Raw genomic sequence first — 24,202 nt, 5'->3', positions numbered from 1 at the left:
ACTGTTAAACCTCTCATGTGAGCTGTGGGATGAGGGCTACCTCCACTACTTGCTGTTTCACGTCTGTGATGCAGCAGTGGCAGTGAAGGAAAGGCCAGCCTTGCTTTGTGCAAGGCCTTTTAGAAGCCTTGAGCTACTGCAAGACCTTCATTCATTCATATAAGTTCCATCTCTGGAACAGGAGGCAGGAGGTCTGGTCTAGAGGGTAGAGCCTCCGTCTGCCTGAAGATAACATCCACAATTATTATCTATAATAATAATAATAATAATAATAATAATAATAATAATAATAATAATAATAATAATAACTTTATTTTTATCCCGCCCTTCTCCCTAACGAGACCCAGGGTGGCTAATATATTCATTTATGTAAATTATTCAGATTTTAAATGTAAATTAATTCTTTTTCTTTCCCGGCCCCCGACACAGTGTCGGAGAGATGATGTGGTCCTCCTGCCAAAATGTTTGGACACCCCTGTTGTAAGGTAATGCTGGGTGCAAGTAGTTATTGGATGTAACACAGGAAGGTGAAAGTACCGGGAGAAGGGCAGTAGAAGCAGAGTTGAAAGTTTGGTAGACATGACATCGGTCACCTATGGCAAAACCTGGGAATTATAGCATCTCTTCCCAAGCAAGTTAATAACTGTGTTTAGATCAGATGCACCAAGTTACCCACTTGTAACTTGTACAAGCCACTTGTAGTTAAAGCAGAAGAGTCGGCAGCAATTCAAAGATACGCACATGATTGATGGGATCCTCCAGGTAGAGGATTCCATTCTTTATCGAGTTGCTGATATCATTCTCCAGATACACTGCAGAGGACGGCACTTCTTCATAAGCGCTACCCTCAGCCAGCTTCTTGTGCTGCAATGGGAGATACACAGGTCAGTTTCTCTCAACAAGAAGACCTGCAGTGGGAGTGTCACCTGGCTTCCTGACATCTCTGGGCATTCTAACAGAAGGCATTCTATGACAACAATACATAAGATACTTCTCTACAAAACAAGTGGTTTGTAAGCCATTATGCCTTAAGCTGAAAATTGAATGGTCTTAGTTGATAATCTGTAGGAATGCAAAAGGAAATCTGAAGTGTTTCTAAACTAGCAAAACATTTCTTGATAATGGGGAAAGAGGTGATGTTGCTGTAATTGTGGCATAATTTGCAAGATACATTCAGAGATCAAATTAATGATGAACTAGTGGTATTAATAACAGGGCCCCACGCATTTCTTTCATGGCTTATGGAAAGAGTAGACTGCTAAACTGCTTCAGCAGACTGGTTAAAAAAATTCTCCCTCATTTGCAATGTAAGAAATTGTGGTTTTGTGATATTCGAATGATTTTTTCCACACACATACATGCAGTTAGTGTCTAGGTATTCAACATGCAAGCAAGGAAGTTGTAACATTAGGTGTGTAATACTGGCCTCCCCATGACCCCAGTTTTCTTTAAACCTAATCCCAACGTTGAGATTGAGGTATCATCTCAGAAACAAAGATCATAAAAGAGGCTGGCCTTTATGAGAATCTTCCGCTTCAGTTGGTTTGGAGATGGAAGCCCATCAGCAGAGATATCTACTGGTTTGGTCAGCAGCATGTCCCCAAAAACCTTCTTGAAGTTCTGAGCCATGTTCCTCTGTTGGGCAATGCTGCAGTGATCTTCTATGGACAGGATGACAGGGTAGCTGCAAGACAAACAAAAGAAGCTGTCATTAGAGCGGAACGGGTAGACTGAAGACTCCTGTTTCTCTCTCTCTCTCTCTCTCTCTCTCTCTCACACACACACACACACACACACACACACACACACACACAGTGGTGTGGACCACACTGGGTGACGTGCACAGGGGGTGCGTGTGTGTTTGACACCACTACTGATCAAAATTTTTAAAATCTTGTTATTTCCAAATAATACCATCATGTTATATGTCATTTGATGCATACTTTCATGCAGAATGCAATGAAATAAATCACATTTAAATATCTCTATTCTATCAAAGATTATAACCAAAAAAATCAATGAGGCGGGGTCTCTGTTGGCAACCTTCAGTCTCGAAAGACTATGGTATCGCGCTCTGAAAGGTGGTTCTGGAACAGCGTCTAGTGTGGCTGAAAAGGCCAATTCGGGAGTGACAATCCCTTCCACACTGGGAGCAAGTACAGTCTGTCCCTGGTCTGTCTCCCTGGCTATGGGCCTTCCTTCTTTGCCTCTTTGCCTCAGACTGTTGGCAAAGTGTCTCTTCAAACTGGGAAAGGCCATGCTGCACAGCCTGCCTCCAAGCGGGCCACTCAGAGGTCAGGGTTTCCCACTTGTTGAGGTCCACTCCTAAGGCCTTCAGATCCCTCTTACAGATGTCCTTGTATCGCAGCTGTGGTCTACCTGTAGGGCGCTTTTCTTGCACAAGTTCTCCATAGAGGAGATCCGTTGGGATCCGGCCACCATCCATTCTCACGACATGACTGACCCAATGCAGGCATCTCTGTTTCAGCAGTGCATACATGCTAGGGATTCCAGCTCGTTCCAGGACTGTGTTGTTTGGAACTTTGTCCTGCCAGGTGATGCCGAGGATGCGTCGGAGGCAGCGCATGTGGAAAGCGTTCAGTTTCCTCTCCTGTTGTGAGTGAAGAGTCCATGACTCGCTGCAGTACAGAAGTGTACTCAGGACGCAAGCTCTGTAGACCTGGATCTTGGTATGTTCCGTCAGCTTCTTGTTGGACCAGACTCTCTTTGTGAGTCTGGAAAAGGTGGTAGCTGCTTTACCGATGTGTTTGTTTAGCTCAGTATCGAGAGAAAGAGTGTCGGAGATCTTTGAGCCAAGGTACATAAAGTCATGGACAACCTCCAGTTCATGCGCAGAGATTGAAATGCAGGGAGGTGAGTCCACATCCTGAACCATGACCTGTGTTTTCTTCAGGCTGATTGTCAGTCCAAAATCTTGGCAGGCCTTGCTAAAACGATCCATGAGCAGTGGATTGAAGAGGGAGCAGTGGAGAGACAAACGGGAGGCAGGGGGGAGGGGCAAGAGAGGGGTTTGTGGGTATCTGGAAATTGAAGGGGAACATTAAGGGGACATTAAGGGGAACATTAAGGCAACATTAAGGGGAACAATAAAAGCTTCTTCAAATATGTTAGAAGCAGGAAACCCGCCAGAGAAGCGGTTGGCCCTCTGGATGGTGAGGGAGGGAAAGGGGAGATAAAAGGAGACTTAGAGATGGCAGAGAAATTAAATGAGTTCTTTGCATCTGTCTTCACGGCAGAAGACCTCGGACAGATACCGCTGCCCGAACGGCCCCTCCTGACCGAGGAGTTAAGTCAGATAGAGGTTAAAAGAGAAGATGTTTCAGACCTCATTGATAAATTAAAGATCAATAAGTCACCGGGCCCTGATGGCATCCACCCAAGGGTTATTAAGGAATTGAAGAATGAAGTTGCAGATCTCTTGACTAAGGTATGCAACTTGTCTCTCAAAACGGCCATGGTGCCAGAAGATTGGAGGATAGCAAATGTCACGCCTATTTTTAAAAAGGGAAAGAGGGGGACCCGGGAAACTATAGGCCGGTCAGCCTAACATCCATACTGGGTAAGATGGTGGAATGCCTCATCAAAGATAGGATCTCAAAACACATAGACGAACAGGCCTTGCTGAGGGAGAGTCAGCATGGCTTCTGTAAGGGTAAGTCTTGCCTCACGAACCTTATAGAATTCTTTGAAAAGGTCAACAGGCATGTGGATGCGGGAGAACCCGTGGACATTATATATCTGGACTTTCAGAAGGCATTTGACACGGTCCCTCACCAAACGCTACTGAAAAAACTCCACAGTCAGGGAATTAGAGGACAGGTCCTCTCATGGATTGAGAACTGGTTGGAGGCCAGGAAGCAGAGAGTGGGTGTCAATGGGCAATTTTCACAATGGAGAGAGGTGAAAAGCGGTGTGCCCCAAGGATCTGTCCTGGGACCAGTGCTTTTCAACCTCTTCATAAATGACCTGGAGACAGGGTTGAGCAGTGAAGTGGCTAAGTTTGCAGATGACACCAAACTTTTCCGAGTGGTAAAGACCAGAAGTGACTGTGAGGAGCTCCAGAAGGATCTCTCCAGACTAGTAGAATGGGCAGCAAAATGGCAGATGCGCTTCAATGTCAGTAAGTGTAAAGTCATGCACATTGGGGCAAAAAATCAAAACTTTAGATATAGGCTGATGGGTTCTGAGCTGTCTGTGACAGATCAGGAGAGAGATCTTGGGGTGGTGGTGGACAGGTCGATGAAAGTGTCGACCCAATGTGCGGCAGCAGTGAAGAAGGCCAATTCTATGCTTGGGATAATTAGGAAGGGTATTGAGAACAAAATGGCTAGTATTATAATGCCGTTGTACAAATCGATGGTAAGGCCACACCTGGAGTATTGTGTCCGGTTCTGGTCGCCGCATCTCAAAAAAGACATAGTGGAAATGGAAAAGGTGCAAAAGAGAGCGACTAAGATGATTACGGGGCTGGGGCACCTTCCTTATGAGGAAAGGCTACGGCATTTGGGCCTCTTCAGCCTAGAAAAGAGACGCTTGAGGGGGGACATGACTGAGACATACAAAATTATGCAGGGGATGGACAGAGTGGATAGGGAGATGCTCTTTACACTCTCACATAATACCAGAACCAGGGGACATCCACTAAAATTGAGTGTTGGGCGGGTTAGGACAGACAAAAGAAAATATTTCTTTACTCAGCGCGTGGTCGGTCTGTGGAACTCCTTGCCACAGGATGTGGTGCTGGCGTCTAGCCTAGACGCCTTTAAAAGGGGATTGGACGAGTTTCTGGAGGAAAAATCCATTATGGGGTACAAGCCATGATGAGTATGCGCAACCTCCTGATTTTAGGAATGGGTTAAGTCAGAATGCCAGATGCAAGGGAGGGCACCAGGATGAGGTCTCTTGTTATCTGGTGTGCTCCCTGGGGCATTTGGTGGGCCGCTGTGAGATACAGGAAGCTGGACTAGATGGGCCTATGGCCTGATCCAGTGGGGCTGTTCTTATGTTCTTATGAAGAGGGAGCAGTGGAGAGACAAACGGGATGCAGGGGGGAGGGGCAAGAGAGGGGCAAGAGGTCTCTCCAAACAAAGGGAGAGAGAGGAAGGAAGGGGAAGGGAAGGTAGAACACTGCTCTCTCTCTCCAACGGGTAGATGAGCCTTTTTCAGCCTGGAAAGGCAGCTCATCTAAGAGAAGGAAAACTCCAATCCCAAACCTCCACTGAGGCGGGATAATGGTGCATCATCATGCCCACTGCCTGAGGCGTTGTCCCACCCACTGCATAGGAGAAGGTCTATCATGGGGTGTCATCGTGGGGTGACACGCTGGCCTTATGCACTGGGTACTGCAAATCCTAGTGACACAACTGCACATGCAAACATGCTGGAGCAAGCAGCAGCTATAAGAGATCCCTGAAATCCAGGTACATGAGCTTGGAGAACAGAAAGTTCTTGAAGGGCTGAATGTAGTAACCCTATTAGTACTTACTCAGAAGTCACAAAAGCATGCTCCTTGATGGTGGCCAGGACATCAGAAAACTTGATTTTGGTGGTTAGTGTGTGTCCGTGATAAATCACTGGCATCCCATCAGGACCATCCCAGCAATCAACTGAAAAAGGATTAACAACAATAAACTCAAGTCAAAGACCAACCAAAGGAGGTCGGTAGAAAATATCCTCTGAGCAAAGAAGTTAGTGGCAAACATAAAGAGTCATTTGACACACCAAAACACACTGTAGCGTGCAAGATCTCTTCCTTGTCCCTCTTGATGCCAGCATATACAGAAGCAATGCAACAAAAAGGGTATGCCCAAGCAATACTGTGATTATATCTAATATATAGTACTATAGATCACTGATATAGCACATGATGTTACTGGTATATCAGCAACATCTTTCCTTATAATATATCACAAGTTCAAGGAAGTGAATGGAATCAGCAATACAGTTTCCTTCAAAAAATTTCTGGCTGGGCTAAGGTAGCAACATGTGAAATTGGCCAAAGACAGAGCACTGTTTCCTCAGGCTTAGGGGAAAGAACAGAGACCAGCACTCACGCTCAATACAGCGGCATCCCATGCGGAGGCAGCGAGCATAGGCTTCCAGTGAGGACTCACTTGAGAACTGATCTCCTGTCAGGTACCTATCATGAGAAAAAGCTCCATGTCATCAACAGAGAGGTTGCTGTGAACATCCTAGTAATTAGAATTACACTGCTTTAGTAAAGACATATCAGTGGCTAGAGTGCAAAGAATTTATCAATAATATGTACACCGAACAGTTCACTGGGAAAGTTAGATTTCTGCTATTTAAGCAAGAAGAATGGAGGGACTGGCTTTGACATTTTCCTAGTCGTACACAGTGAAAAGAACTGAGAAATTTGGGAACCAAAGAAGGAATATCAGAAGGTTTGCTGTTGAAGTGTTTTGCCACAGAATCTGCACAAAGAGTCTTTACTAAGAAATTTCAGAGCCAGACCAAACATGATCATCACTAGCATCATCAACAGAGCTTTTGCAAATAATTGAACATGATGCACACCATCAGCTCAGGGATCTCTCAGGCTTTGTTTCAGAGAAGATGGGGTCACAGAGGTTGTGGTGACAAATCCCTGAGATGTTGGTTCACATGCTGAACTACCTGCATGAACAGGTGGCTCATGTAAAAGACAAGCAGACCCAAGACAACATGCCAACAGGCTATCAGAAGCAGAACAAGATGAAAAAAGAACCAAGAGTCCCTCTTTTCTCTTACGTATTATGGGAGGAGGAAATCCAGTAATGGGAGAGGGGATTGTTCATGTCTTCTGGTCGTGCAACATCAAGCTCTGAGTTCCAGATGCTGTTCTCTTTGGAAAAGAGGAAGGTGAGAAACTGCCCAGGGAAAGGAAAACACACACAAGATTAAAACAAACACATTCAATGGTTTAGTTTATTTAAATCCTGCCTTTACATCCCATACGAATCCACAAAGCAGCAGTATAAAAGCACAAGAAAACAACAGTAAACCATTCATTAAAAACAATATGCAATGGACAAAAATGCTACAAACAAAGCCTGGGGAGGCAAGCAGAGCACGCAGAAGCATGCATGGCAGCTAATTATTCAACTGGACATGAAAGCTCCTCTGAAATTGCACTGTTTTGATTTGCCACCTGAATCCAAATAATGAAGCAGACAAGCTAGCAAGCAGAACATGATGGTCCTTGTTCCACCACTGAGAAAGCCTTTTCTTGTTTAGATGCCAACCACATAGAAGAACTAGGTCTCCAACAATGAACTCATACAGGGGAATGCAGATCTTCAGCAATCTGGTCCCTGGCCACTTAGTGTCCCAAGGATCAAAAAGAGCACTTGGGCATGAAAGTGGCAGACAAAGTTGATGAAAAACCTGAGCTATATTGCTCCATGCAGCATGGTTATCTGCTCCACTTCAGATGCTCCCATCACCTTTAATACATGTACAAGGATGAAATTCAATGTCCACTGGAATGATTTGATTAGGTTTAATTCCATGGCTACCCAGAAAAGAGGAACTTACTGATAAAGAGTCCTGGTTCCCTTACCTGCAACTGAGAAAAGTTTTGAACTATTTTTACTAACTGAAGAGATGAGTTTTCTCCTGTACAGGGCATCCCACGTGATCCATAGGGGTTCCATTCCAGGATGCCTCCATGGATAAAAAACCTGTGGGTGATTCAATCCATAGGTTTTAAGGGCCCTGTAATCCTCTGGAGGCGACAGGAGCACAGTTCCGGTCACCTCTGGAGAGTCCATGTGAGTCCAATCCATGGGTTCGGACCCACAGATAATGAAATCCATGGGTCCCAAATCCATGGATATAGCAGGCCCACTGTAGTTCTGACAACAAAAGGCCAGCAGAGCTAAGCCAAGCACAACACCCTCCATGTTAATGTTGTGTTACTCGCTAAACAGAGATAGGACAGTTACTCCTTGACCTCTATTTCCGAAGACTATCCCCTATTTATGTATGAAATAACACAAAGAAAAATGGCAGCTACTTCTAGACTGCCAAGTGGCCATCAGGAAAAACAGAGATACTGCAAGAGCAATAGAAGGAAAGAAGTAATTGGCCAGTGACCCAACAAATCTACAGTTATCCTATAAGGAAATACAGATCATAAAGCTTTCCAGATGAGCTACATATGCAATGTTTCTTCTAGCTTTATTCATCAGTAGCTTTCTTAGGAGTCTTACCTCATCCAAGGTAAAATAAGGCTCTTCAATTTCTCTTAGAGGGTTCTTTAGGAAGTTGAACATGAACTCATGAACCAAGTGGCGGTCAGCAGCCCACAGTTCCTGCAAACAAGTGAGGGGGAATTATATATTTGGCTTGTACCACCACCTGTAAGCAAAAAATTGAGTCCTAAAGGGTTCAAAGGAATTCACAACCATCATCTCAGTAATCCTTACAACAGTCCTGCAAAGTAGGTCATTGTAGATGGGGAACTAAGGTTGAGAGGTACTGTTGGAGAAGCCAAGGTTAAATCATGGCTTGGCCATGAAATCCTCTTGATGCCCTTGGGAAATGCTTGAGTTCTCAGTCTAGCTTAGAGCCAGAACTGACTACGGGAGCAATCCTAACCCCTTATATCAATGCTTTCCAGCACTGACATAAGGGCAATGCAGCTCTGAAGCAAGGGAACAAACTTACTTTGAGGAGGGCTCCGTGAGTGCCACCCAACTGCAGGATGCAGCACATGCCCCATTGGCACTGCTACGCTAGTGCTGGAAAGCACTGACATAAGGGGTTAGGATTGCGCCCTACTTTTATCACACGGTTTTGTGTTTACACATAGGATTTATATCTGTTCTGTTTGTAATTCCATGCAGGTATTTTCACTGCCGTTTGTTTTTCCACAGTTGACAAGGTTCATTCCCTGCCCCCTCACCCACAAGCACAATTACAATACAGGTTGAGGATCCCTTATCCAAAATGCTTGGGACCAGAAGTGTTTTGGATTATTTTGAATTTTGGAAGATTTACAAATACATAATGAGAGATCTTGGGGATGGGACTCAAGTCTAAACACAAAATTCATTTATATATGTTTTATACATTCCAGAACCCCCTGCAGACAACAAAAGCTGCAGATACGGGCAAACACCCAACCCCACTGTCCAGGACTGATCCCCCCTTGGGGTAGTCCCCTCTGGGTGGGTCTCTGCTCCCCTTGCTTCCAGAGGGCCTTCTGAAGCCATGGGCATCCATTCAGCCACCCATTTGGAGCATTTCAGATTTCAAATATTCATATTAGGGATGTTTCCCCTCCATTTCAAGAAATATTTGGTAGGGAATAGATGTGGTCATGTGTTAGGCATACAGGCAGACTTGTATGTGAAGCAGACCTCCATACACCCACAAAATAATCGACACAGACAGATGAATCAGACTGAGATTTCCCCTAAGTGAACAACTCCATTCTCCAAATGTCTGATGGTGCTTTCAAGTGGAAAACAAAACAATCACAGAACAAATTCCAAGTGAGTAAATTCCCACAAAAAACAAGTGAACATTTGTTCTAGTTCTTACTAGGCAGGGTAGGTTCAAGGACAACATGGAGAAGCCAGACAGATTCCACCAGGAACTTTTGGGTGAATGAGTGGAATACAAACTGTGATTAAAAGCAAAAATAAAAAGTGAATTTGTTCAGTGAGTTTAGGGCTGTGCACATGCCTGACCCACCTGGCATGCCAAATGCTTGCTGCTCCTTACCTGTTGCTATGTCAATGCCTGCTCTTCCCACTTGCTGGATTGAAAAAAGAAGAGGGGATGGAATGGAAGAGAAATCATACAGGAAAGGACGGTGGAGGACAACAGCATCAGATGCTTTTGTCCACCATTCTCCTCTCCTTCCTACTTCCTCCTCAACCTGCTCTTCACTTGCTAGGATTGGACAATTATAATGAAGTTACAGCAACATCAACAATTTGTTATTGTGATTTATTTTTTTTTCTTTTAAAATTCTTTATTGGGTTGTTGTTGCTGCAGGAACAGCTGCGCAGGCTCAATGTGCACTTCAGATTGCGATGCTAATCAGTTAATTTGTCTTCCATAGGGCCAAAATTATATTTCCTTAAATCAGTCATTAGCAGATGACCTTAAAGAAGGAAGTGGATTGAAAGTGGTCCTTTTAAGTCCTAAAGCAGGCGCAAGAGCTCCTCATTTGCTGCAGGAGAATGGCATGCAGTCAACACTGTCCCCCTCTGCTGTTTTCATGCCAAAACGCACCCTCTGAAATGAATACCTTCCCTTAAGGTGGCCATTTCCTCAAAAAGCCAAGAGATTCTCATCTAGGGAAAAAGCCCTATTTTCAAAGCAACCCACACAGACAATAAGCAAACTATGCTACTTTCCCGCTCTCTTTCTGTCATATGAACTCACCATTTGGTATTCTAGCAAAAATGCCTGGAATTCCGTCAGAGATACTCTGCAGTGCTCAGGTCTCTCCCCACTGCTGGAGGAAAAAGGGCAGATGTTTGTTGGAAGGCATTGCACTGCAGAACGAACAACTGAAGAGAGCAACTGAGCTGAGCCATACCACTGAGCATAATTAGTGAGAACCAGTTCCCCACATGACAGGCTTGTCCCTTTCCTCTGCCTCTCAAAGGAATCCAATAAAGAACTGATTGCCAGATTATCACACAGGTCAGGTAATACAGGACTGCCATACAGATCATCCTGCTTTTGGGAGTCCCCACATTACTAGGGATGTGTCTCAATACCAAAGGTAAGAGCAGACCCAAAATGCAAATATGTGAACTTGGTGCTAGAAATATACCACGTTGTTTTCATAGCAACTGGTACAAAACCTTAGATGTCTTTTGCAATTTGCTACCAGACAAATTTTGACTCCAGCCAGGAACTTAAAGGGTTGAAAATGGGAGTCCTCACCCCAAAATCTAGTCTTGAGTACCACTGATTTAGATTTTTCGCCACCAAACACCTCAGCCCAGCAATTTTATAAACTTGTGGCTCATTGAATGAACTCTGAGAACTAAGAATAGAGTCCTGTGGAGGGAGCAAACCATTGTGGCTAACCATCACGGTCAAAAAGTAACATGCACTCATAATTTAAAGCTAGGCAGTTAAATCCTGAACCCCTTCAGAAGAAAATGAAACAGAACAGTTTACCTTTCTAAGAAGGGAACCGCCATCTGCACAGAAAGAAATGTACTAGTCAGTTATCCTGCTTACCCTTTTTAACCCACACTCTGCACCAGATAAAACTTTACATACCAATGAAGATAATGCAATGTGACTGCACTTTCCCTTTTTAGCGAAAGTGGAAGGAATGGGTTCACCCACAAATACGGGCTGGGGGTAAAACTCAGTGCCTGAGCATCCAGGGTATGAAATGTCTCAAGTGGCTGTCACCTCCAGCAACTGCACTGAGCTGAAATGCAGGTGCTGCAGCTTAGACCTACAGCTCAGTGCAAGTCATTCAGGGTAGATATAGGCAGGTACAAAGTCAAGCAGGTACAATCCAGAAGTGTGAATGCAGCTCTAGAGGACTGCCTGGTGGAAGAGAGTAGATCTATAAGGCCTCCAAATTAAGCCATTTCTGCCCACCATTGCATATACACAACAGGGACCAAATGGGTACAACTGTGGGTAGGGCAAAAATGGGTTAAGGATAGATCCTTAACTAAAAGAGTAAAAACACTCTTGACACTTCTCCCTTTTTAAATCATTGGTCCTACCTCAGTCTTTTTTACCCCCTCTCTCCCACATGGTCAGCCCAACCCAATGCTGGGCTTACATCAGTTTAAGCTCCGTTCCAGTGGCATGACTGTTGTACATTTCAGACTGTTGTACACCACTGTTGTACATTTCAGAACTGCTGCTGCAAATAGCCATAGGCCTCGCATGTCTGCCAGCAGCTCCCAGACACCCTGCTGGAGAGGAGAAGGGTGCGGCCTGGGTCACACCAGATACAGTTCAGGGACAGAAAGGGGAAGATGTCAGCAGCAGTTTCACACACCAAGATGCTATCCCCCTTTTCCTGGTACAACATGCCCTCTGAGACCCACTGGAGGTCAGACAGACTATGGGGAGGTAAGTAAAAAAGATTTTTACTTACCTTGCCTGTACTTTCTGGTTGCCCACCCCCCACAGAATGAAGTGCATATTCTGCCAGTGGCGGCAGGGATAAGGGACTTCAAGTGATTATCAGAACTGCTCAAGCATTGACTATCAGCTGAGGGAGAAAGAGCTCCCAGGCTCTATCCAATTCTAAACAGAACAGCACTACTATACTTCCTGGGTTCAGACATAACAAAAAGCCAGTTTGTGCTAACCATAGAAAAGAACCCACACAACGGCTTGAGCTTCCACACTTATAACAGACAAACCATGGCTGTCTGCTTTCGTCTCCCATTTGTTCAGCTTTGTAAATTCACAAGTTCACTCCTGATAAGGTGCAACACACGGAAGTTCACATCCCATTTTACTATCTCCAGAAGGCTGTACCTATACAAATACACATAGTGCCAGTTGTGTGCAGCCCAAGTCATGTGACAGTTTCATTTTTAAAAAAAACTGTAATAAATCTAGCCCCTAGCGCCATGTACGAGCAACCACGAAGGAGGAATCAAGTGTGCTATACCTGGTTGTGGGCACTGCTTCTTTTCTAGCTTGGGTTTCATGTACAGGAGCTTACTTTCATACAAACACATGCCTCTTAGCGGAATCAAGGCAATTGTTAACTATTTGGAGTTTATTAAATTATGCATGTGAGATAAAACAAATGAGAAGCATCAAGAAAGAAAGCAAGAAATTAAAAAAAACTGGAGAGGGAACTAGATTTTATAGCATAGTATTAAATATTATGATTAGAAGCGTCTCACCCCTTTTTGTGCATTGTACATCAGGCTCTGGTACAACTGGGCAAACTGTCCATATGTGATATCTCCATTTCTTTGTTCTACATCCTAAAAGTAGAAAATAAGGGGGGGGAAACCATTGTTTTAAAGTCAAGTATGACAGGCCACTCCCTCCAGAAAGATAAAAAAGTGAATGGATTGGCCACACGATTCCTTATGCGGGGTTGAGGTGCCAGTGATGACAATGACAGCAGTTCTCTCTCAGCTTGTGCCAGCAGCCCCATCACCAGAGAGCAAGCCTAGCTGCCCTGGCCACTGGGAGAGGGAGCACTCAGGCGAGCTCTTCCTTTCCCAGCAGCCAATGTGGCCACGCCCAGCAATGCTCTTCAATGGTAAAGCTGCTGCCAGACAGCAGTTGGGGGGGAGGGGAGCTGTCATTGCTGCTGCCACAGCTTTCCAAGCAAGCTGGACAAGGAACAACCTTGGGGGGATGGGACACCCTGTGCATGAGTGCAAGGGCCCCTGACAGTGTTTTGCCCAAGGGCTCCAATACTCTGGTGCTGATCTTGGATGCACCCTGCAACTTTTGCTTTTGGGGGTGGGGGAGGAATATAATGTTCTCACTTTTTATACGCCTATTATATCACGTTCACTAAATACACTTGAAAATTCATAAGAAAAGAAAGGGGTGGTGAGAGTGATGTGGTGATGGCCACCATTTTTGTCTACTGAAAGAACAGAACAAGTAAAGAACAAGGGAGGAATGTCATAAGAACGTAAGAACAGCCCCACTGGATCAGGCCATGGGCCCATCTAGTCCAGCTTCCTGTATCTCACAGCGGCCCACCAAGCACCCCAGGGAGCACACCAGATAACAAGAGACCTGCATCCTGGTGCCCTCCCTTGCATCTGACATAGCCCATTTCTAAAATCAGGAGGTTGCACATACACATCATGGCTTGTAACCTGTAATGGATTTTTCCTCCAGAAACTTGTCCAATCCCCTTTTAAAGGCATCCAGGCCAGATGCCGTCACCACATCCTATGGCAAGGAGTTCCATAGACCAACCATTGTCATTTTCATAGCAAAGAGGTCAAGCTCCTCTGAGCTCTCTTTTGGGTATGATTTTGTGTGATTGCTTAGATTTCACTAAGGAAAAGTTAGGACACTACTCAGTATCAGGACATATACTACAAAACTATTGGTGCAGATCATAACAATGGCTACCAAGAGACTGCTATGTGTACAAGGGGAGAGAAGATGCATCAAGAAGACCAAATACTCACTGTTAACCTCTCACGCAGGAATCTCATGTTAGGCACTCTGTAGTTGACTTGAGATAGCATGCTTTTCAAATCCTTTGCAGAAATCCTAGATTATAAAAGGCAAGAGAGAAAAAAAGTTACTGTGAAACATAATAGTAACCTTATTAGTCAAGTATCCCAAAAACTGCTAAGATCCCTTTATAAATCCAGAAAAAGGGACAAATAAGCTACCAATTCTCCACCAGGCAAACATTCCACCTAAATGTGTTTGGTGACTAGCAAGAGGGTCATAGCATCCCATATTCTTGGAATGTCCTCCCCAGAGAAGCTCACCTTATGCAAACTTTGATACCTTTCTAGCACCAAGCAACAGCGTCTTTAATATTTGTCCATTTCATATAACTAGTTTTAGGCTGCAATCCTATCTACCTGGGAGTTGGCTCTGCTGAACTCAATGGGGCTTACCTCTGAGTGAGAAATACATAGAGTTGCACTGTTTATTGCTTTGGTTCAGCTGACTTTTTCTGGCTAACAATAATGATTTGCCAAGCTGTCACTACTATGTTGTACTGCTTTATTCTTTTAATAGCACATCAACTTGGGAGCTTTGCTGAAGGGCAGCTAATAAATGCACTAAATAAATCAAGTCTTGTAAAATCCAACAGAAGACAATTTGATAAATGGAAGCATATAGATCAAACCCACCAAAGGTCCTTGGATAAGCAGAGGAGGTGGCTAGTGTCAAGTATTTCAAAAATGGTAATGTGTACAGAGCCTATTAAAGCTAGCACTTATGCAGAAGGCTGCCTGGAAGGGAACACTGCTTTAATTCCTGTGGGTCTTTTCCAAACAGCAGTCTGAGATTATTATGAGCATTTCCAAATGGCTTTAGAAAAACAGGTCTGTTTGCTTTCCCAGCACCTTTTGGACAGCTTTCAGGGACTGTCTCGGAAATGGCTTCTCTTCAAGAAGCAGTGGGCAAAATTCACTGTCCAGTAATAAGACATTTCCCAAATTGTTTCAGAAACCAGTTCAGAGGCTTGCGGAAAGTCATTTTCACAAAATCAGTCTACTTGCTTCTGGAAAAAAAGGACCAGTAAGTGGTGCCTGGAGCTACTGCTTCACTTGGTAGGTTTAAGGACTTTGGTTTTCAAACTCTGGGACAGGTCACTCTGATGTTCTTTGGAAGTTTATCAGAGATGTCTTAATGAGAAGATCCTTAATGGACAATCTATCCTGAAAGCCGTAGTAAAATATCAAATGTATTCTAGGTTGCACTGTCCATTTGTAGAGCCAAACAGACCTAATTGGTGCCCTGCAGATACTGTGAGCCCCAAACTATGATTATCTGTTGCATTTATATTTATTTTTCACTTTTTTAAGGGTGATGTACATGGTTCCTTCCCTCCTCTTTTCTCTCACATCAACCCTGTGAGGAAGTTGAGGCTGAAAGATAGTGACTGGCCCAAGGTCACCCAGGAAGCTTCAAGCAGAGATTTGACCTGGACCTTCCAGGTCTAAGTCCAATTCCTAAATCACTACAGCATCCTGTCTCTCTTATCCTTCCTCCAAGGAACGCAGTGCAACATATCTGTTTTCCCCTTCTTTTATCCCTACAACAATCCTGTGAAGTAGGCAGAGACTGGCTAACTCAAATCACCCACTAAACATCATGGTTATGTAGGGTTTGAACCTGTTTTCCCAGTCTGGTTTAATGCTAAAACAACTCCTCTACCCTGGCTTTCAACTATGCTCCAGAAGCTTCTGCAATTCACTGGAGTTTTATGATAGGTACATAGTGGAGGCTCCACAAATCAGCCTCCGAATGGATACTCCGAAAGTGAGAAATTTGAAAGCCAATGAATTAAAGCAGTGGTTCCCAAACCTTTTCAGGGCTCCCTTGACCTACTGGGTCATTGGCCATAGTTCCCCATTCGGGCTACAAACCTATAAACTGTATAGGATGGCAGGCTCTTCATGAGGGATCTGTGGCTCCCCTGGTTGTTTTCCATGGCTCTCTAGGGAGCCACAGCTCACAGTCTGAGAAACACTGGATTAAAGCCTTGGCATACAGGAGTTCATCAATACTAAACTTTTTCCAGCCTTTTGTTTACAGTCAAAAGCACATCCATGATGACTATTTACATTCAGCAGGACAGCTGGCTGCCAATGACACAGAGCAATGTAAGGATACATCACTCCCACAACAGATCTAGCCCCATCCCTCACTAATGGCCTCTTCACACATGTTGGGAAAAGTTAAGCCTTCTAATTGTTAGAAAGCACCATATCTATACTTATATGCACCATTCTGGATCAGTGTACAGAAATGCAACTAATTGGAACACTTTAACATTCTGAGTTCAACCACTTGCTAATTAGGTGAGATTTACATTTATCCAGGAATTCTCCCTTATAAAGAGCAAATCTGTTGATAAGAGAAGAAACCCATGACTAATAATTCTCTACAATTTACACTGGCAAAATGAGGACTGATGAAACCCAACCAATGTTTCAATGATTATCTGTGGCAGAGAAATCATGTGCTCCTAACACTTTACAAGCAGTGATCCCCTCTCTCCAGGAAGAGAGACTGGAGGGCTCCCTCCACAGCAGGACAGGAAAGTGCTGGGCTTAATCCAGTTAAAAAATCTTGCCTGGCTGAACTCCTGAGAGATGCATGTAGCAGACAGTCAAACTTGCAATCTGAGGATTAGCTCCAGTCATTAGGTCAGGAAATGGAACCCAGTAACTATCCATTTATTACTTCCAGATCTCAGTGGGTGAGAAAAGAGCGTCTGCATTCCAAAAGGGGGAAGGAGAACAGAAAAGCTGAACAAAGAGCCAATGACCTCTAATTTCTGCACTGTAACCATTTGCAGGAGGCATAAGTTCATTCTCTAATTCAACAGAGCAGCGCAATCCTCTTATTCAGACTATCAAATGGAAGCACCAAGCATCTTTCTTTGTTCGGGGTGGTTTTGCCAAGTGTGATCTGATACAAGGCTGAAAGGAGCAAGGCAGGGAAGTTCTCTGCCCCACAGAGCTTCCAGTCAGGTTCTGTTCATAGGGGCGGAGCCACAGGTCAGCGGCAGAGCGTGTGTCTTGCAGGCAAAGGGCTTGATCCCTGGCAGTGTCTGCAAGCAGGGCCAAAAAAGACCTCTCTTTAAAACAGCAGTTTACAACCTTTTCCAACTTGTGGCACACAACAAGGCACAAGAATGGCCAAGGCACACCGTCAGTCTTTTGAACATTGATAAGGCGCCTGCGTTACTGGCCTGGGGATCACCAAGCATCGGCACACACATGCAACTGCAGGTTTCGCATGATCATTTCAATGGAAAGGCTGTCTGGCACCACAGTCAATACCGCTATTGGCCATGATAGCTAATGAACCCTTCATCTTCACAGGCAACAAGGTTATTTTTCACAGTCATTTCACAACACAAAAAAGATAGATAGCATACACAAAATGTATAGCACTCAAGCAAACATAATAAGCAATGAAGGGCGCAATCCTAACCAGCACGGACGTAAGGGCAATGCAGTTCTGAGGCAAGGGAACAAACATTCCCTTACTTTGAGGAGGCCTCTGTGAGTGACACCCAACTGCAGGATGCAGCACACGTCCCACTGGCACTGCTATACCAGTGCTGGGAAGCGACATAAGGGGTTAATATTGCGCCGTTAGAGGACAAGGGTGACAGCAAATGCAACCTTTTATAGCTGTTCTAGAAGTGCCCTTATTGGATTAACTTATGCTTAGGGAGGTTGAAACAACTACTTTTTAATGCAGGAAGTTCACCTTGTTTTCAGACAGCAGAAGGAAAGGCTGTACTGCCATCATCTTTGCACTAGAGGGATTTCAGTGAATTAAATTTCACTTAAGAGATTTTCAGCATTGCTGAGACACCATCAAACAGGTGAGCATTGAATGCCGGTTGAGTGGTTTTGTATTACAATCATCTTACAACAGATTAGCAGGACAGTTGCTCTAGTCTAGCACAGGCAACTCAAGTTCTCATTTATTGTACAATCACAAAGGGGGGAAAGAGGGTTATGCAGCATAAGAACAACCCCACTGGATCAGGCCATACGCCCATCTAGTTCAGCTTCCTGTATCTCACAGTGGCCCACCAAATGCCCCAGGGAGCACACCAGATAACAAGAGACCTGCATGCTGGTGCCCTTCTTTGCATCTGACATAGCCCATTTCTAAAATCAGGAGGTTGCACATACACATCATGGTTTGTAACCCGTAATGGATTTTTCCTCCAGAAACTTGTCCAATCCCCTTTTAAAGGCATCCAGGCAAGATGCCGTCACCACATCCTGTGGCAAGGAGTTCCACAGACCAACCACACACTGAGTAAAGAAATATTTTCTTTTGTCTGTCCTAACTCTCCCAACACTCAATTTTAGTGGCTGTCCCCTGGTTCTGGTGTTATGTGAGTGTAAAGAGCATCTCTCTATCCACTTCATCCTTCCCATGCATAATTTTGTATGTCTCAATCATGTCCCCCCTCAGGTGCCTCTTTTCTAGGCTGAAGAGGCCCAAACGCCATAGCCTTTCCTCATAAGGAAGATGACCCAGCCCAGTAATCATCTTAGTAGCTCTCTTTTGCACCTTTTCCATTTCCACTACGTCCTTTTTGTGATGTGGCAACCAGAACTGGACATAATACTCCAGGTGTGGCCTTACCATCGATTTGTACAATGGCATTATAATATTAGCTGTTTTGTTCTCAATACCTTCTCTAATGACCCCAAGCATAGAATTGGCCTTCTTCACTGCCGCCGCACATTAGGTCGACACTTTCATCGACCTGTCCACCACCACCCCAAGATCTCTCTCCTGATCTGTCACAGAGAGCTCAGAACCCATTAGCTTATATCTAAAGTTTTGATTTTTTGCCCCAATGTGCATGACTTTATACTTACTGACACTGAAATGCATCTGCCATTTTGCTGCCTGTTCTGCCAGTTTGGAGAAATCCTTCTGGAGCTCCTCACAATCACTTCTGGTCTTCACCACTCAGAAAAGTTTGGTGTTGTCTGCAAACTTAGCCACTTCACTGCTCAACCCTGTCTCCAGGTCATTTATGAAGAGGTTGAAAAGCACTGGTCCCAGGACAGATCCTTGGGGCACACCGCTTTTCACCTCTCTCCATTGTGAAAATTGCCCATTGATACCAACTCTCTGTTTCCTGGTCTTCAACCAGTTCTCAATCCAGGAGAGGACCTACCCTCTAATTCCCTGACTGTGGAGTTTTCTCAGCAGCCTTTGGTGAGGGACCATGTCAAACACCTTCTGAAAGTTCAGATATATAATGTCCACGGGTTCTCCTGAATCCACATGCCTGTTGACCTTTTCAAAAAATTCTAAAAGGTTCATGAGGCAAGACTTACCCTTACAGAAGCCATGCTGATTCTCCCTCAGCAAGGCTTGTTCGTCTATGTGTTTTGAGATTCTATCTTCAATGAGGCATTCCACCATCTTACCCAGTATATACTTTTCCGAGTCCCCCCTCCTTCCCTTTTTAAAAATTGGTGTGACATTTGCTATCCTCCAATCTTCTGGCACCGTGGCCATTTTGAGGGACAAGCTGCATATTTTAGTCAAGAGATCAGCAACTTCATTCTTCAATTCCTTAATAACCCTAGGGTGGATGTCATCCGGGCCCGGTGACTTACTGATCTTTAATTTATTAATGAGGTCTGAAACATCTTCTCTTTCAACCTCTATCTGACTTAATTCCTTGGTCAGGAGGGGCCGTTTGGACAGTGGTATCTGCCCGAGGTCTTCTGCCGTGAAGACAGATGCAAAGAACTCATTTAATTTCTCTGCCATCCCCAAGTCTCCTTTTATCTCTCTTTTCCCTCCCTCACCATCCAGAGGGCCAACCACTTCTCTGGCAGGTGTCCTGCTTCTAACATATTTGAAGAAGCTTTTATTATTCCTCTTAATGTTGCTGGCCATGTGTTCCTCATAGTCTCTCTTGGCCTCCCGTATCACCGTCTTACATTTCTTTTGCCACAGTTTATGTTCCTTTTTATTCTCCTCATTAGGGCAAGATTTCCATTTATGGAAGGAAGCTTCCTTGCCCTTTACGGCCTCTCTAATTTGGCTGGTTAGCCATGTGGGCACCCTCCTGGACTTAGTCGAGCCCTTCTTCCTGTGCGGTATACATTTCCGCTGGGCCTCTATTACTGTTCATTTGAGCAACCTCCATGCACTCTGTAGAGATTGGACTCTTTTTACCTTCCCTTTCAACCTCCTTCTAACCAGCCTCCTCATTTGAGGGAAGTCCACTCGTCAGAAGTCAAGGGATTTTGTGAGAGATTTGCCTGGTATTCTTCCCCCAACATGCATGTCAAAACGGATTGCAGCATGATCACTGTTCCCCAATGGCTCAGTAACATTGATATCTCTAACCAGGTCCTCAGTACCACACAATATTAAATCCAGAGTCACCTATCCTCTGGTGGGCTCCATGACTAGCTGCTCTAAGGCACAGTCATTTAGCATGTCAAGGAATCCAGTCTCCTTTTCGTGACCAGAACACAAATTGACCCAGTCAATATGAGGATAATTGAAGTCCCCCATGATTACAACCCTGTCCCTCCTTGTCACCTCCCTGATCTGTTTCCTCGTTTCAAGGTCCCCTTCTGGTTTCTGGTCTGGAGGATAGTATGCCCTCAGTATTACATCACACCTCAGGCCTGGTAATTTAACCCACAGAGATTCTACGGTGGAGTGGGACCTGCCTTCAATCTCTACTTTGCTGCCCTACATTAAATGTGAACTGGAAGAAGAAGGCATGCTGATGCACATGGAGCCACTTTCAACATCTGCTGAACACTACTGGGAGCCACTCAACCTACATTCACAGTGTGTCACTTTGGTCACTGTCCCCAACATATGAATTTGTTGCATGGATTTGCTTCCGTGGAGGAAACCAATATTAACAGTTCAGCTGAAGGCAAGGAATGGGACCCATCACAAGGATGTCAGCTTTCACTTGGTGTTCTCAGTCTGATGAATAGCTCAGTAGTATTTAGAATGCAAGACTCCAGAATTTGCACAGAGTTGATTAAGCACTGAAGGGACATGATAAATAACTAAATAGTGTCAGCAATCTGCTACAAGCATGCATAAGCAGCAACTTCTTGATGTATTGCAGGATTATTTTTCTCCTCACTAGTCTCCTTGGCTCCTAAGGAGGATAAATTGCTGCCAATAAAAGAAACACCAGTAAAAAGCATTGCACTTAAGCAAAGTACACATTCAGTTCTAATGTATCCAGAGGGGCACCCTACATGATTGCTTTTCTGGGGGCCTCACCAGCTTTAATCTCACCCCAATTGCCAAACTGATAGAAATCAAAGGCAATCATTTTTAAAATAATTATAGTCGGCCTTCATCCATTCCAGAACCCGCTGTGGTTAATGAATTCTGCAGATAATGAAATGGGGGGGGGGAGGAATGCCACAATAGCTTACCTGGGGGCCATGCCCAGCCCTCCAGAGGTTGCATGTGGCCTCCTGGCCTCCTCAAAAACCTCCTGGATGCCAGCTTTAGTGGATTTATTTAATGACTAAACATTGTAGACCACCCTCCATTCTGTATTGGGGAGCAAGCACTGAACAGTCAGAATTGCCCTGGTTACAAATGGGGCGAGTGGAGGAACATTCTGCCTTTAGGACTCATTAAGACCCAAAGATTTGACACTGCTCTCAAAACAACAGAATTCACCCTTAGAAACCCCCTGCACTTTTTAGGAGGAATTAAGGTTATGGCTTTAAACATTATCATTGGCTATTATGCTTTTATTCCACCAATCTCTAGGAAAGCTCAGGGTGGTTGCTTAGCACAGTGGCTGCTTAGCACATAGTTTTGCACATGTGTACACACAGTGAGGTGGAAAACTACAGAAGGGTAACTGGCCCGAAGTCACTCAGTTTGATTTATGGCTTCCAAAAGGTTTCCACAGTCATACGTTCAAACTCTAACCCAGTGGTTCTCACACCAGGACCCACTTCTTAGAATGAGAATCTGTCAGGACCCACTGGAAGTGATGTCATGACCAGACGTGACACCATCAAGCAGGAAAATTTTTAACAATCCTAGGTTGCAATCCTACCCACACTTACTCGGTCCCATTTACTACCATTGTTAAAAGAATATACATAGTAGCATGTTAAAAGTACAGGTCTGTAACATTTCTCCAAATGCAGTCATATCTCATGGTAGCATCAAGTCTAACATATTGAAATGAATGGGGACCTACCTGAAAAGGGCTTGCGACCCACCTAGTGGGTCCTGACCCACAGTATGAGAAACACTGCTCTAACCACTATGCCACAGGAACACCAAACACCGTATCTGCCTGTGCCCTTTTAAACCACACCACTGCCAGTGCAGATTGCATTACTGAAATGTTCCACAAAGAGACACCAAAAGAAGATAACTGCCATTCAGATTTGAAGAGGCCTTACACTGGCTATCTGACCATTCAGCTTCTGGGGCAAAAAGAAGCCTATTTATGCCTCTTATAACAGCAGCTCTTTTTAAAACATGCCAGCCAGTTGCATCTTTGTTTCTTCCCCTCTCAGACTTTGGACAGTGGAAACAGCAAAATTCAGCAGCATTTTTTAAAGACACATAAAAACACAGCTAAATGACAAAGGCTCATTTGGTATACCTGGCTAGCTTATTATATATATTGAGAGCACTTAGCATTTCTCTGCTTTGCAAGCTCTATTACCATCCCTCAAGTCCTCTGAGCCAAGCATCCAGAAAGCAGGTGGCCACAATCTCCTGAAGCCAGGAAACAAGCTCATTAATATGCAAATCATGTACCCCTCCCTCCTTGACAGATGTTGCCCATTCTTTGCATCCATGTTGTATTGATGTTGTAGACTGCCTCTGTCTCAGCTAGTAGTCCAATAACAATCAACCCCAGTGGCCTCCTGCCAGGACAGGAAATGGGAAGAATGACTGCACAAGGGAAAAGGGACATAAGTAAGCAGCAGAGGTGCCAGGCAGCTTCTGGCACTGGAAACAGTGCTGAAGGGAAATTCTAGTTTTATTTGTTTGCTGGAGAAAGATGGGCAAAGGGTTTCATGCAGAGGGCATAAAGCATTGACATGGCCAGATTCAGCAGACAATGGGGCTCCTGGGCCTTTAAAAGTCATAGAACAACACTGTCTATTGCAGTGTCTCACCACACAGTATTGCAGTGCTGGGAAGGGTTGCACTCTAGACCTCCCTACAAAGCTGTGGCTTTTAAATTTTCAGAACACTTTCCACATTGATTTCTCGATGGAGGAACCATGCACATTGGAGCGGCATGTGCTCAATTCATACAAGATGCTTACCAAAAGAACAGCTCTGATGGATCAGGGCAAGAGCCCCAGCATCCTGTTGCCCATGGTGGCTGAGTAGCTGGCCCTGAGAAGCCCCTATGCCAAACAGAAAGGCATACTTCTCTCCTTCCATTGCCCCTCTGCAACTGATACTCAGAGGCATTTTGTCATTCAAACTGGAGATAGCACACAGCCATAATGACTAAGAGCCACTGATGGACCTGTTCTTCATGGATTTGTTCCCTCCCCTTTTAAAGCCATTCAAGCTAATGGCCATCACCACATCTTTGGCAACAAATTTCACAACCATCTGTTTCAAAATCAGTTGCTCTGTGTTTTGGTGTTGTGAATCAACTGCGTGTGGTCTCTTCAAGCACAGCCCAGCTTCCAGACTCATTTGTCCTTTGGCCCAGGGAAAGCCATGCTGCATATTAGCAGTCCTGCAAAACATCTGTACAAAACCTTGCTAATGAACCGTTTAAAGAACCAACACTTGAGTGGAGCAATAGTCAAGGTTCAAGAGCAAGTAGGCGGAGCAAGTAAAGATCAGTAATGACAGACAAACTGGCTGAAAAGCTCCACCACTGCTGATATTCTGAACGAAGGACCTAGGATAGCACCAGGGCAGTGGGCTCAGCGATTTGCAGGGAATAATGAAACATCTTCTCATTAGGATGGCATCAAATATCTGGAGAAAGAACACA

At 44.5% G+C, this 24,202-nt stretch overlaps 1 protein-coding gene across 3 annotated transcripts in view; it reads right to left on the bottom strand.

The window, feature by feature from the left end:
• PLCG1 (phospholipase C gamma 1) overlaps positions 1-24,202 on the bottom strand; it is a 98,818-nt gene that overhangs the window by 26,729 nt on the left and 47,887 nt on the right. For 2 of the 3 annotated variants that reach the window (XM_066623853.1, XM_066623856.1), the window contains exons 5-14: positions 14,151-14,235; positions 12,888-12,971; positions 11,173-11,195; positions 10,423-10,495; positions 8,235-8,336; positions 6,772-6,890; positions 6,075-6,160; positions 5,507-5,627; positions 1,516-1,684; positions 742-864 (exon numbers count right to left, since the gene is read on the bottom strand). In XM_066623853.1, the coding sequence (XP_066479950.1) occupies positions 742-864; positions 1,516-1,684; positions 5,507-5,627; positions 6,075-6,160; positions 6,772-6,890; positions 8,235-8,336; positions 10,423-10,495; positions 11,173-11,195; positions 12,888-12,971; positions 14,151-14,235 (985 nt within the window). The remainder of the gene's footprint in view (positions 1-741; positions 865-1,515; positions 1,685-5,506; positions 5,628-6,074; positions 6,161-6,771; positions 6,891-8,234; positions 8,337-10,422; positions 10,496-11,172; positions 11,196-12,887; positions 12,972-14,150; positions 14,236-24,202) is intronic. The other variant, XM_066623854.1, reaches the window with a different exon arrangement.

This window comes from Tiliqua scincoides, chromosome 4 (assembly GCF_035046505.1).
Source record: "Tiliqua scincoides isolate rTilSci1 chromosome 4, rTilSci1.hap2, whole genome shotgun sequence".
Taxonomy (NCBI): Eukaryota; Metazoa; Chordata; class Lepidosauria; order Squamata; family Scincidae; genus Tiliqua; species Tiliqua scincoides.
This window is presented reverse-complemented; position numbering and strand designations above follow the sequence as displayed.